The sequence below is a fragment of the Cetorhinus maximus genome, unplaced genomic scaffold (assembly GCF_964194155.1).
Source record: "Cetorhinus maximus unplaced genomic scaffold, sCetMax3.hap1.1 HAP1_SCAFFOLD_684, whole genome shotgun sequence".
NCBI classification, from domain to species: Eukaryota; Metazoa; Chordata; class Chondrichthyes; order Lamniformes; family Cetorhinidae; genus Cetorhinus; species Cetorhinus maximus.
In genome coordinates, this window is record NW_027596626.1 from 107,800 (window position 1) to 122,437 (window position 14,638).

At 45.9% G+C, this 14,638-nt stretch overlaps 1 protein-coding gene and 1 pseudogene across 1 annotated transcript in view; both read left to right on the forward strand.

The window, feature by feature from the left end:
* The first annotated feature begins 541 nt into the window (after window positions 1-541).
* On the forward strand, window positions 542-6,881 carry LOC144674522 (uncharacterized; annotated as a pseudogene).
* Window positions 6,882-9,588: 2,707 nt separating this feature from the next.
* The window catches only part of LOC144674519 (uncharacterized), a 55,255-nt gene continuing 50,205 nt past the window's right edge, over window positions 9,589-14,638 (forward strand). The window contains exon 1 of the mRNA XM_078535828.1: window positions 9,589-10,421. Coding sequence (XP_078391954.1) covers window positions 9,808-10,421 — 614 coding nt within the window. The 5' untranslated portion in view covers window positions 9,589-9,807. The remainder of the gene's footprint in view (window positions 10,422-14,638) is intronic.

Consider the following 14,638-nt stretch of genomic DNA (forward strand, 5'->3'; position numbering starts at 1 on the left):
GTGTGTCTGAGAAGTATCCAACTGGAAAACCTTTTCCATTCACCGCTTCCATCTCTACAGCAGATATACATTGTTCTGACAGTGCCAACAGGTCTGAGGAATTAATTGGATAGATCTTCCAAAGAGTCAGCACAGGCATGATGGGCCGAATGGTTTCCATCTGTGTTGTATCATTCTATAAAACTGTGAATATTCAGTATCAGGGGATAGCGAGATCAAGAGAGAGGAAGCAGCTACTGTGCGATTGCAGCCAGCCTGAATCAACACCTTCAGAGGAAGAGATAGAGTCAGAAAAGTTTTTAAAACACAGGAGAGCAGCGGTTTGAATCACTTTGAGAAATGAAACACGGCATTAACAAGAATTTATGTGATTTTTAAATCAATTTATCTCAGTTGGTAACAGAATTATTTGCTCTTCTCTGTCTGGAGTATCAATGGCGCTCTTGTTACCCAACATCCCCTGCGAATGTGAATGTGCCCTATTCCCTCTACAGGAGCCCAGTGCACAGGAGCAATATTGGACGGTGTCCAGAGCATGCGCAGTGTCACTTTGGTTAGAGCCTTGTGATTGCGGGAGACGCTTTTTGCAGCGGGTGAGAGTGGTTGAGGTGGAGGGAGGGAGGGAGGGATGGAGCCGGGAGTCGGGGTGGGGAGGAAGAGGAGGCTTCAGAAAGACCTGGTGTAGGCCGCAAGGCCTGAATAAAACTCTACGGGTCCTGCGTTTACAGCTCTGGGGCTTTTTCCCAGGAAGAGGCCCAGTTTAATGGCCACCGGGGAACGCAGCGCATGCGCGGCTGTGTTGGTGATGCAACAGAGGGGCGGGGCGGGGCGGGGCTTCAGGGTCCCCGTGACCAGGAGAAAAAAAATAATTGACTCATCGATTTCATTCTCTCTGCGCACAAGAGCTGGTGACAGGCCCGAGTTAATTGCCACCATCTTTAGAGGGTCAAGGTGCTGCAGGGCGTTTGCGCGGCCACCCTAAGAACATCAGAAATAGGAGTGGGCCACCGAGCCTGCTCTGCCATCAATAAGAACATGGCTAATCTGATTGTGACCTTAACTCCACTTTGCTGCCTGCCCCCTATAACTCCCTTGTAGATTAAAAATCTATCTAACTCAACTTTGAATATATGCAATGAGCCAGCCTCCATTGCTCTCTGGGGAAGAAAATTCCAAAGATTAGCAACACTCTGAGAGAAGAGGTTCCTCCTCATCTCAGCCTGAGAGGAGAGACCCCTTATTTTTAAACTGGCCCATTAATTCTAGAATCCTCTTTGAGTGGAAACGTCCTCCCTGATCTATCCTGTCAAGACCCCTGAATCTTACAGGTTTAAATAAGGTCACCTCTCATTCTTCTAATCCCCAATGAGGATAAATTCAAACTGCTTAACGTTTGCATTGAAAATAAACTCCCTAATCCCATGAATCAGCCGAGTGAACCTTCTCTGAACTGCTTCCAATGCACATATGTCCCATAAGATGTAGGAGCAGAAGTAGGCCATTCAATGAGATCATGACTGATCTGACAATCCTCAACTCCACTTTCCTGCCTTTTCCCCATAACCCTTGATTCCCTTACTGATTAAAAATCTAAGCCTTCAATATATTTAGCGATCCAGCATCTACAGCCCTCTGTGATAAAGAGTTCCACAGATTGACTACTCTCTTAGAGAAGAAATTCCTCCTCATCTCTGTTTTAAATGGGCGACCCCTTACTCTGAGATTATGCCATCTGGTCCTGGACTCGCCTACAAGGGGAGAGCATCTCAGCATGTCAAACCCCCGAAGAATCTTGTATGTTTCAATTAGGTCACTTCTCATTCTTCCAAAATCCAATGATTACAGACCCAACTTACTCAACCTCTCCATATAAGAAAATCCCTCCATACCTGGATCAACCTCGTGAACATTCTCTGGACTGCCTCCAATGCCACTATATCTTTCCTGAGATAAGGGGACCAAAATTGTTCACAATATTCTAGGTGTTGTTTAACTAGTGCTTAAGTAATCCTGGGACAGGCAGCAGGTGGAGAGAATGTTGTGAATTTCTATCCTGGACTGACGGTGATGGATTTTGGAAATCTCTTTAACAGGGGGTTAGAATGAGAGGATTTACACACAGCAAACTGAAACCAAGAGAAATATTTGTCTCTTCTAAACTTATATCCTGAACTGACATTTATTGCTTTTGTCATCTCTGTTACAGGGAGTTAGAAGATTTGAAAATTATGAGATTTTTCTCTAACTCCAGTGTTTCTGCTATCTTTTCAACTGCAGGCTCCAGCAGATTAAAATTTTGAAAACAGTGAAATTGTTTCAGAAGTGAGTATTATTGAACATTCATCTACCATTTAGAGTTTTTAGTGCTGTGCTCTGGTTCCATGGCTGTGGGGCTGGTGTGGCTCCTTTACTGTGGTTCTGAATCCATGTCTATCCGTTACTCTGTTTCACTCTGCCTTCCCTGACCACCTCTATGCCATTGTCTAACTTCCTCTGCCTCTAATATTGGATGTATTTTAACCATGTTTGGTATATTACTGTTATTTCTTCCAAATGTGTCTAAATGAGGTTTCCACCGTTACTCATCCCCTGGCTATCCAATACTGATTTACCAGCTTTATCTTCCAATGGTCAGGAATTGCTTTTCCTGCACTAAAGATCGTTTCTTTTCTGCTCATGAGCTCATATTGACCATCAAATTCTGCTCCATTTTTATTCCCTGGAATTGATTCTGCACATCCTGAAATGTTAACTCTCTTCCTCTCTCCACAGTTACTGTCTGACCTGCTGAGTATTTCCAGCACTTGCTCTTTTTATATCAGATTTCCAGCAACTGCAGTATTTTGCTTTTTTTTGTTACAGGTGTTTATCTCTGAACTGAATCGAGAAACAGAGATGGACCAATTAAAAACTGATTTGCATCAGGGTGGGTGTTGGTTGTAGAGGTTGGTCCCTGGCCCCCAGTGTAGGTATTTTTTATGCAGTCATAGAATGATTATAATACAGACAGAGGCCATTTAGCTCATCATTCCCATGCTGGCGCTCTCAAGGACAAATCAGCTAGTCCCACCCTCCTCCCCTTTCCTCGTAGCCCAGCAATTTTCTCTTTCTAGGTGCTTATTCAATTCCCTTTGAAAGCCTTTGTTGTATCAGTTTGAGCTGGAGTGGAGACGGAGGAGAAGCTGCTGGGTTTAACCCCGAGGACTTTGGAACCCAGTTGGGCCCAGCAATTTCCGATGTGAAATTGTCGAGGGAGGTAGATACTAGGTGAGACCAGGTTAATAAACAGACACTGTCCAGGCAATGTAACTGTTTTAGGAACAAGGATTTCTTTTGATGCTTTTGATCTATTTGACATATGCATGTTTTTAAAATTTATTCTTGGGATTTGGGCATCACTAACAAGACCAGCAGTGTTTATTACCTATTCCCAGTTACCTGTGGAGAAGATGATGTTTGACTTTCCTGAACCGCTGCAGTCCATGTGGTGAAGCTGCTCCTACAATGCAGTTAGATAAGGAGTTACAGGATTTTCATACAGCAATGATGAAGGAATGGTGATATAGGTCCAAGTCAACAACAATTTGTTGTATTTATAAAGCACCTTTAACATAGCTCCAGCAACTCCAGAGGTGGGGTGAGAGTGACTGCCCTTGATATCAAGGCAGCAACTGATTGACTGCGGCATCAAGGAGCTCTAGCAAAATTGAAGTCAGTGTGAATCAGGGGGAAAACTCTCCACTGGTTGGACTCATACCTAGCACAAAGGAAGATGGTTGTGGTTGTTGGAGGTCAGTTATCTCAACTCCAGGGCATCACTCCAGGAGTTCCTCAGGGTAGTGTCCTCAGCCCAACCATCTTCAGCTGCTTCTTCAATGACCTTCCTTCCAACATAAGGTGAGAAGTGGGGATGTTCGCTGATGATTGCACAATGTTCAGCACCATTCGTGACTCCTCAGATACTGAAGCAGTCCATGTCCAAATGCTGCAGACCTGGACAATATTCAGGCTTGGGCTGAAAAGTGGCAAGAAACACTCGCACCATGCAAGTGCCAGGCAATGACCCTCTCCAATAATATAGAATCTCTCCATTAGCCCTTGACATTCAATGGCATTACCATTGCGGAAACCCCCACCATTTAAATCCTGGGGGTTACTATTGACCAGAAACTGAACTGGATTAGCCTTATCAATACTGTGGCTACAAGAGCAGGTCAGAGGTTAGGAATCATGCGAGGAGTAACTCACTTCCTGACTCCCCAAAGCTTGTCCACCATCTACAAGGTACAAGTCAAGATTGTGATGGAATACTCCCTATTTTCCTGGATGAGTGCAGCTCCAACAACACTCAAGAAGCTTGATGCCATCCAGGACAAAGCAGCCCGCTTGATGACACCCATCTACAAACACTCACTCCCTCCACTACTGATGCACAGTGACAGCAGTGTGTTCTATCTACAAGATTCACTGCAGGAACTCACCAAGACTCTTAGCATCTTCCAAACCCACGACCGCTACCATCTAAAAAGACAAGTACAGCAAATGCATGGAAATACCACCACCTGGAAATTCCCCTTCAAGCCACTCAGCATTCTGACTTGAAAATGTATCACTGTTCCTTTACTGTCACCGGGTCAAAATCCTGGCACTCCCTCCCTAACAGCACTGTGGGTGTACCTACATCGCATGGACAGTAGCACTTTAAGAAGGCAGTTCTCTCTCTCTCTCGCTCTTTCTCTCTCTCCCTCTTGGTCATGGTCACTTTTCTGGTGCCTTTGCGTTTTTGTGGGTTCTCTCTCACTGCCTGTTTTCTGGTTTAAATCAATTTGACAGGTTTTTAGAAGGAGAGGATTTGCAGCCGTGAAACTGAAACCAAACATCACATCAGAATCTGACAGAGTTACCCAATTTACCGTAACATGAATATCATTAGATTTTGAACATGGAAGGAAAAAGCACCGTTCACAATGAGGAGAAACCGTATACGTGTTCTGTGTGTGGACGAGGCTTCAGCCGGACATCTGGCCTCTCGAAACACAAATGCAATCACAACGGGGAGAAGCCATGGAAATGTGGGGATTGTGGGAAGGGATTTACCCATTCATCTATCTTGCTGAATCACCAGAGAGTTCACACTGGGGAGAGACCATTCATCTGCTTTGACTGTGGGAAGAGATTCACTCAGTCATCCCACCTGCTGAGACACCAGCGAGTTCACACTGAAGAAAGACCGTTCACCTGCTCTGAGTGTGGGGCAGGATTTACTCGGTCATCCAGCTTGCTGATACACCAGCGAGTTCACACTGGAGAAAGACCATTCACTTGCTCCATATGTGGGAAGGGATTCACTCAGTCCGGCATTTACATAAACTCACTCACACTGGGGAGAGACCATTCACCTGCTCAGAGTGTGGAGATGGCTTCACTCGGTCACCCGACTTGCTGATACACCAACGAGTTCACACTGATGAGAGACCTTTTCAATGCCCAGACTGTGGGAAGTGCTTTAAAAGTTCTGGGGAACTGATATCCCATCAACATGTTCACACCGATGAAAGACCGTTCAGGTGCTCTCACTGTGGGTCTGGGTTCAAGACATCATCTAACCTCACTGTACACCAGCTAATTCACACTGGGGAGAGACTGTTCACCTGCTCGGACTGTGGGAAGAGATTCACTCGGTCATCCAACCTGCTTAAACACCAGCGAGTTCATAAGTAACTCCCGTGATTCGATTTTGCTGTTAACCACACCCAGGACTGAACCATGTTCATTGAGATCTGTTTTTTTCTTCTTCATCTTCGTCCCATTTTACTTGGGGTCACCACAATGCTGCTTGATCACCTTTTCCATCTCCTCCTGTCACTCACACATTCCTCTTCCAATCCCACTGCATTTCTGTCTCTGGCCACCACATCTTTCCATCTGGCCCTTAGACATTCCTCTTTTCCTTCTTCCTGACAGTCCCATGTCCATCACTCACCTCACCACATTTCCTCCCTCTCTCCACAATGGATGACCAGACCATTTCAATCTCTTCTCAGCTACTTTCTTCGATGTTTCCACAATCTTCACTGACCCCCTGATATACTGGTTCCTGATCTTGTCCTTTCTTGTCACTCCACACATCCATCTCAGCATCTGTATCTCATTGTATCCAGTCATTGTTCCTCTCTTCTTGATACTGCCCAAGTTTCTGCTCTGTACAACAAGGCCGGTCTCACAACTGTCCTGTAGATTCTTCCTTTTCAATTTCAGTGACACTTTTCGATCACATCACATTGCACTGCACTTCTTCCAATTACTCCAACCAAAGCTAATCTGTTTCTTAATTTTCATACTTCCATCTTCTGCCATCGCTGGCCCCAGGTACTTGAAGCTACTCACATTCTCCAAGTATTCACCCCTAATCTCTTCACCTTCACTCTGATTCTCTTCCATAGGCTCAAACCGACAGTCCATGAATTGGGTCTTTGGTTCACTAGTGAAGGAAGGATTTTCTTCCTTTTAGGGAACGAAATCGGCCATCCTCATCCAGTCTGGCCTACACGTGACTCCAGACCCACAGCAATGTAGTTGACTCTTAACTGCCCCCAGCAATGGCCTAACAAGTCAGTCAGTTCAAGGGCAGTTAGGGATGGGCAACAAATGCTGGTCTTATCAGTGACTCCGCATTTCATGAAAGAATTAAAAAAAAACTAATCTTCATACCTGTGCTTTTCTCCAGTTCCCCAGATACTCAGTCATGTTCTCATCATAGCTCAGTGTCATCTGTAAATTTCACTCCCTCTCACAGTTACAACATGCGAATCAGGAAGAGGAAGGGATTCCGTGTCGATCCTTGGTGCAATCCAACTTTGATTTTGAAAAACTCACTCTCTCCCACACAGCTTCTTACTCTTGTCTGGAACTCCTTGGTCATGTCCTGTAATAGTCATACATACTTCTCAGGGACTTCATGAATTCTAACACATCTCCAGACTTCTTCCCTGGGCACCTGGTCATAAGCCTTCTCCAGATCAATGAATACAATCTTCGTGTTGCATTGACCTCTCCAATATTTCCCCCTCACTTGTCTCAAAATGAAAATAGCATTGGGATCTGTTTCTTCAAATGTTAATAAAACCTAGTCCAGGAATAGGTGTTAATATTCTAGGTAAAAGTAAAATAAATCAGCATTATGTTAAACACACAGTGTGACGAGTCACTTTAATATCTCTAACACAAGTTAGTTCCTTTTGAAAGGCTTTCCCTCTCCACTGTCTCCTCCACACTCACCTCAAACAGAAAGTGTGAGGAGCTCACAGATTTCCTTGTCTCTAAGGTTGAGACAATCTGACCAGCTGCCTCTGCTGCTTCCCTCCTTTCCACTTGACCATCGGGCCCAACTTCCTCTAAAGATCTGCCCGGCTCTAGCTCTGAACTCATCTTTCTTTAGTTTCTCTCCGATCCCCCCTTATCCTCTCAAGAACTCATCTTGTCCATGAGACCCACCTTCTGCTCTATTGACCCTATTCCCACTAAACTGCTGTCCACAGAAAAGTTTTGAACGAGCATTCCTTTATGGAGGGTGGAAGATGGGACACCAGCCACGAGAGCATTGGAATAGTCGAATCTGGAGGCAACAAAGGCATGGATGAGGATTTCAGCAGGAAATGGGCTTCAGCAGGATGGGGACAACCGATATTACAGAGGGGGAAGGAGGTGATCTTAGTGATGGAGAAGACACGTTGTCAGTAGCTTAGCCCTCAGCTCAGGCTCAAATAGGAAACTAAGGTTGCTATTAGTCTGCTTCAACCTCAGACTGTGGTAAGGGAGGGGGCTGGAGTCGGTGATGAGGAACAGAGTTAATGGTAGGGGTGGGGGCTTTTGTGGGCTCAAGTATTAAATCACCTCCTGTATGGACTCGAGCATTAATTAATCGCTATCCCTTGTAATAACATTACAGAAACAGGTCCAGTCTCGATGTGGTGATAAAATTTTTTTCACTAATTGGACTTTAACTGACACTGTTACGATCCATAGTTTTCCATGTGCCAGAATGTGCCCCATCAATGACTACAGGAGCCCAGTGCGATTACTCAGGTTGTTCTCTGAGCATGTGCAGTGCAAGTGGTGGATGTGCAACATGGTGATCAGGAGCAAATAGGAGATCACATTGAATTACGGAGAATATGGAGTCCAGAAACAGTGCATTCTGTTCGACTAATCTGCTGGTGTTTATATTTCAAAAAAGACACATTCCATTCCATCTACCCCATCTGAGCTTTTCAGCTTGTATTTCTTTACAGAGGTACCAGCAGTGAAACAAAAGCAAAACACTGTGGATACTGGAGATCGGAAATTTAAAAAAAAAGTGATGGAAACTCAGCAGGTTGTTTCCACGAGTTTGTACCAGCACTGATCTTTGTGAATTTCAACCTTCGACATTTTTCCAATATGAAATTTCATTTGGAGGTGGGGGAGAATTGCACAGATTGCATCAGGGAGGAAGGTCCAGACATTTGGGTATCTACACACTTTAAGTACATATTTTGTGTGTTGCGCCCCGGGTCCCGAACTCGATTGGGAAGCCGATATATTGAAATATGTACTGCCAATTGAATGGCGGATTATCTACCCAGAACGCCCCGCGCTGCGGAAAGTCCCCTATCAATGACTATAGGAGTCCAGTGCGCAGGTGCAGTGTGCGTGTGCGCTCTGAGCATGCTCAGTGTCAGTCATGGTGACAGAGTGAGGAGGAGCGGACGGTTCGGGAGGCGGGAGGAGATTGTGATCACAGGGTAGGAATGGAAACCGCGGCTGGACTGGGAACTGGATCAACTTCTGGGGTAGGCCCCAGGCCCCGTGTTTACCCCGCGGTGACAGGCCCGGGGGGAGGGAGCGATGGAGCCGGCGGCTGGACGGGGAGGATTTGGAAACACTTTGTGGATCCGCAAACCCTGAGGAATAATTGTCAGCTCCTGGTTTGCAGCTGCGGGGCTTCTCCCTCCCGGGAACAGGCCCAGGTTAACGGCCGCCATCCTGGGTCAGCGAGTGGAGGATGGTTCACATCAGAGGATGGGGGAGGGGGGGACAATAAATAAGAGGTTACACTTTGGGCTCAAATCAATGAGGATCTGATCTGTGGGAAGGAAGGAAACCCTGGGAGGTGGGCGGGGAGGATTCAGAAACACCCGCTGGAGGCCCCAAACCCCCAATAAGACTCATTGATTTTATTGTCAGTCTGCAGACAGGAGCTGGAGAACTGAACCCAGGCAGAGGAGAGGGAGGGAGAAAACTGGGAGTGGAGGAAAGAGGTGGTGGAGATGGTGAGATGGGTTTGGATTTCAGCCCAGAGAGGAGGGAGAGTGTGTGGGACGGGGATTTAGAGCTTTGGGGGAACAAGAGAGGAAAAAATGTATTTTTTAGAAACGAGAATTGCCTGTTCCCAATTTCTCCCCTGTACTGACAGTGATAGCATTTGTAATCTCTTTTTACAGATATTAGGAAGGAGGATCTACAGAAGCTCAAACGAAACTTTATGTCAAGATCTGGTTAAGTCATTTGATTCATTATCCTTTGAATGTGGAAGGAGAAATGATTCTCTGTTCTGTCTGAGAGAATTGATTTCAAACAGCAGGAAAATCACCAAGAGACACAAACCGAGAGACTATGTTCCAGTGAACTGACAGAGCTTTAACCAGTTACACAGTCTTAGAAAAACACCACACCATTCATAGCAGGAAGAAACTGTATACATGTTCTGTGTGTGGATCAGGCTTCAACTGATCATCCAACCTGGAGAGACACAAGGACACCAGCACAATGGAGAAACCATGGAAATGTGAGGACTGTGGGAAGGAATTCAATTATCCATCCCTGCTGGAAAACCATCGACGTGGTCACACTGGGGAGAAGCCATTCATCTGTTCCGTGTGTGGGAAGGGATTTACTCAGACAACCAACCTCATGTCACACCAGCGAGCTCACACTGAGGAGAGGCCGTTCAGCTGCACTTCCTGTGGAAAGAGGTTCAGGTCTTCATCCAGCCTGATTGCACACCAGCAAGTTCACACTGGGGAGTGGCCGTTCACCTGCTCCATGTGTGGGAAGGGATTCACAAAGTCATCCAACCTGGTGACTCACCAGCGAATTCACTCTGAGGAGAAGCCATTCAGCTGCACTTCCTGTGGGAAGAGTTTCAGGCAGTCAGGCCATCTCATTGTACACCAGCGAGTTCACACTGGGGAGAAGCCATTCAGCTGCACTGACTGTGGAAAGCATTTTAGACAGTCGAACGATCTCATTTCACACCAGCGAGTTCACACTGGGGAGAAACCGTTTACCTGTTTAGTGTGTGGGAAGGGATTTACCACATCCTCCAACCTGCTGATACACCAAAACACTCACACTGGAGAGAAGCCTTTCACTTGCTCCCTGTGTGGAAAGGGATTTGCTCAGTCACGAGACCTGCTGAGACATCAGCAAGTTCACAAGTGACTGCAGGGGCTGGATTCTGTTGTTACTTTTGCTGTTAATCACATCAAGGATTGCTCGTCTGACAATATTTGATTTGTTTCTGCTAATGTTAACAATCCCTGTAACTGGATGGAGTTTAACAGACTGGATTTGCCACTGATTTTTGGGGCTGCAGTGTCCCTTTTTAAAAGCACCATCTGTGATCTCTCCCCTTAATACAAGAGCTCTCTACAGGAACCTTTTAGAAAATATAAAATGAACTTTTACTTCATCCTAAATTGACCTTTGCAAATCTACATTTGGTGTCTGTAAGGTGATAGTCTCATAGACGTCGACAGCACAGAAGGAGGCCATTTGGCGCATCGTGTCCACGCAAGTCAACAAAGATCTGACTGCACTAATCCCTTTTTTCCAGCACTTGGCCCATAGCAACACAACACAACATAAGTGAATATCTAAATACTTCTCAAATATTACGAGAGTTTCTGACTCAACCATCCTTTTAGGCAGAGAGTTCCAGACTCCCAACACCCTCGGTGAAAAAAATTCTCCTCAACTCCCGTCTTAGGTTCTATCTCCAATTAACATCTTCAATTAAAAAAGGGTGATTAATCCTTACTGACTTGCACATTTTTCATAGAGGCAGCTTCATTATGAAATCAAATTGAACAAATTAGTTTCATCATGAAACAAAATAGTGAAACATTTTACAGGCACATCAATAAAAGTTTTATCAATCAGCATTGATATTGGTGAAGCTTTGAAATCACTGATATCAATCATTTACCAGACCGATTCCTGGGATGGCAGGATTGTCATATAATGAGAGATTGGGTCGACTTGGCCTGTATTCACTGGAGTTTGGAAGAATGAGAGGGGACCTCATTGAAACATATAAAACTCTGGACAGACTGGATGCAGGGATAATGTTTCCTCTGACTGGGAGGTCGAGAACAAGGGGTCACAATCTCAGGATAAGGGGTCGGTTATTTAGGACTGAGATGAGGACAAACTTCTTTACTCAGAGGTTGGTGAACCTGTGGAATTCTCTACCACAGAAGCTTGTGGAGGTCAAGTCGCTGAATATATTTAAGGCATTAAGGGGTGTGGGGAGAGAGCAGGTGTATGGTGTTGAGATAGAGGATCAGCCATGGTCATATTGAATGGCAGAGCAGATTTGAAGGGTAGAATGATCTACTCCTTCTATTTGCTATGTTTCTATTTCTGATACAGCAGCAGCAACATTTGGTAAAGGTGGAACCCACAACAAAGACTGGTTTGAGACCTACTCAGCAGAGATGACATCTGTCATTGAAGCAAAAAGCAAAGCCTACCTGATACACAACATAAACCCAACAGCTTGAACGCAGCGTAACTTAAAATTATCCAAGACAGTTGTGCAAAAGACAGGGAGATACTGTGCAAATAAACACTGCAACAGCCGACACCAAGAAATCCAAACTGACTGTGACAAAGGAAATGTATGTGCTGTGTATGATCGGATCAAGAGGGCGCTTGGTCCAACCCATTTGAAATTGGCAGATGATGTACTCATTGACAGAAGTAAACAGATGTCCCGCTGGGTTGAACATTACTGTGAGCTGTACTCCCGTGAGACAGACATCTCCCAGTCTCTGTTTGACTCACTTCTGCAGCTTCCTGTCATGGTTGAGTTGGACCAGAAACCTCCTTCATTTGAGCTGGAAAAGTCCATTGATTGCATAGCAAGCAGAAAGGCTCCCAGCAAGGAAGTAATTCCAGGTGAACTGTTCAAGCACAGGAATTCCCATCTCCTGTCACACCTTCATGACCTCCTCCTCTGGAAGGTCATCAGCATTCCCTCATTTTGAGGATAATGCCTACTCAGGGTCACGAGTTTCTGCCATGGGTCATCATGTGACTGAACAGGCTGATTCTTAACCCACAGATTGTTGGGCACATGGGGCGGATGTTCTACGAGGTAGTGAGATCCAGAGTGCAGGATTGCTTCCTTTTTTTCTCCCTTTCTGCCACTGCTCTGCCTCTTCATTAAGCTGTTGGGACTCAGAGCGTGAGGCAGCTGGATGGATAAGTTGTTGCCATTCTGAACAATTGGTAACAAACTCCTCCCAGTCACGAAGGCCAAAGTCACTGTGCTTCAAGGAGACATTCAGAGTGTCTTTGAAGCATTTTCTTTGTACTCCCCTAGAATGTCAGGCATTTGAGAGTTGAGATAAGAGAACTGTCATCACCAATCACAGACAGTCTCTGACCAGCCTCCATTTCTCTTCCATTTACAGATGCTCCCTCACCGGTCTCCATCTCTGCTCCACCTACAGATGCTCCCTGACCAGTCTCCATTTCTCTTTCATTTATAGATGATCCCTGACCAGTCTCCATTTCTCCTCCATTCATAGACGCTCCCTGACCAGTCTTCTCCATTTACAGACACTCCCTGACCAGTCTCCATTTCTCCTACATTTACAGACACTCCCTGACCAGTCTCCATTTCTCCTCCATTCATAGACGCTCCCTGACCAGTCTTCTCCATTTACAGACACTCCCTGACCACTCTCCATTTCTCCTACATTTACAGACGCTCCCTGACCAGTCTCCATTTCTCCTACATTTACTGACACTCTCTGCCTCTCCTGGATTTTGGGACTGCCTCTGCTCTCAGGTTTTTGTTGTGATCCGGCTCGGAGGGAAGCGGTGGAGGCTGTTATTGGAGGTTTATATTGTTGTTTGCTGTTATCTCACTGTCAATGCACATCGTAACTGGAACTCTGCACTCAACACCCTTCCCCTGGCTTCCTGTCCTCACAAACATCACTCTGCCACATATCCGCCAACTGATTAAAACCCACAAACTGGTTGAAACCATTCATGCTGCACCTCACTAACCGCTCCATGATGACCAGTTCAACCTATCTACTGCCCGCAGTCCATCTCACTGCCCCATATGGAGCACCCTTCCTGAGCAAGATCTACCAGCAGACATCCTTTGGATCAAGCAATGGAACCACAGAAAGTCACTGACAAGTTCCTCGTGACAATCCCCATCTGCTGAATGGTTTGAACTGCCACGATGATAGTGGTCCTTGCTGAACCGGCTCAGGACAGGGGAGGGCCCTGATGCAGCCAAACTCCACCACTGGGACCACAGCACAAACCCCTTATCCACTTGAGGAAAAGTACAAACAATGCTGCACGTGACCAAGGAGAGTTCCTCTGACAGACTAAGTGGCAGACTTTCTGTCCTGCTGTACATTCTGGGAACAGACACACACCATTGAAGCAGTGAATCTCCTATTGAAACTTTGGTTTTCTCTGGCAGCACGGAGATTTGAGGGGCAAAAGCTGTTTCAGAACAGTGGAAGGAGGGTAACAAAAAACTGCAGCACAAGAGTCTGGGGTCCACTCGGTCAAAAACAATCACAACGCAGGGGTGTGGAGTTTAGGGCAACAAGAGCTGGTGGCTGAGGTTTCAATCCCATGGAGACCAGGGTTGAGTACCACTGGTACAAGGGGTTCAGTACCAAGGAGACAGGGATTTAGTCCCACTGGTACAAAGGGTTCAGTCCCAAGGAGACAGGGATTTAGTCCCACTGGAACGAAGTCCCACTTTTCCCTGAAGTAAAAGCAGATACCACTGGATGTCAGCATTTTCTGTTTGTTTCTGAATTCAGATTTTCAGCATCTGCAATATTTTACTTATGTGCCACCATGCCCTTTTTTTATTCATTTACGGGATGTGGGCATCACTGGCTCGGCCACCATTTATTGCCCATCCCTCATTACCCTTGAGGTGGTGGCAGTGAGCTACCTTCTTGAACCACTGCAGTCCCTGCGTGTAGGTACACCCAGTGCTGTTAGGGAGGGAGTTCCAGGATTTTGACCCAGCGACAGTGAAGGAACGGTGATATATTTCCAAATCAAGATGGTGAGTGGCTTGGAGGAGAACTTCCAGTTGGTGGTGTTCCCATGTATCTGCTGCCCTTGTCCTTCTAAATAGTAGCAGTTGTGGGTTTGGAAGGTGCTGTCTAAGGAGCCTTGGCAAGTTTCTGCAGTGCATCATGGAGATGGTACACACTGTGGCCACTGTTCGTCAGTGGTGGAGGAAGTGAATGTTTGTGGATGGGGTGCCAATCAAGCAGGCTGCTTTGACCTGGACGGTGTCAAGCTTCTTGAGTGCTGT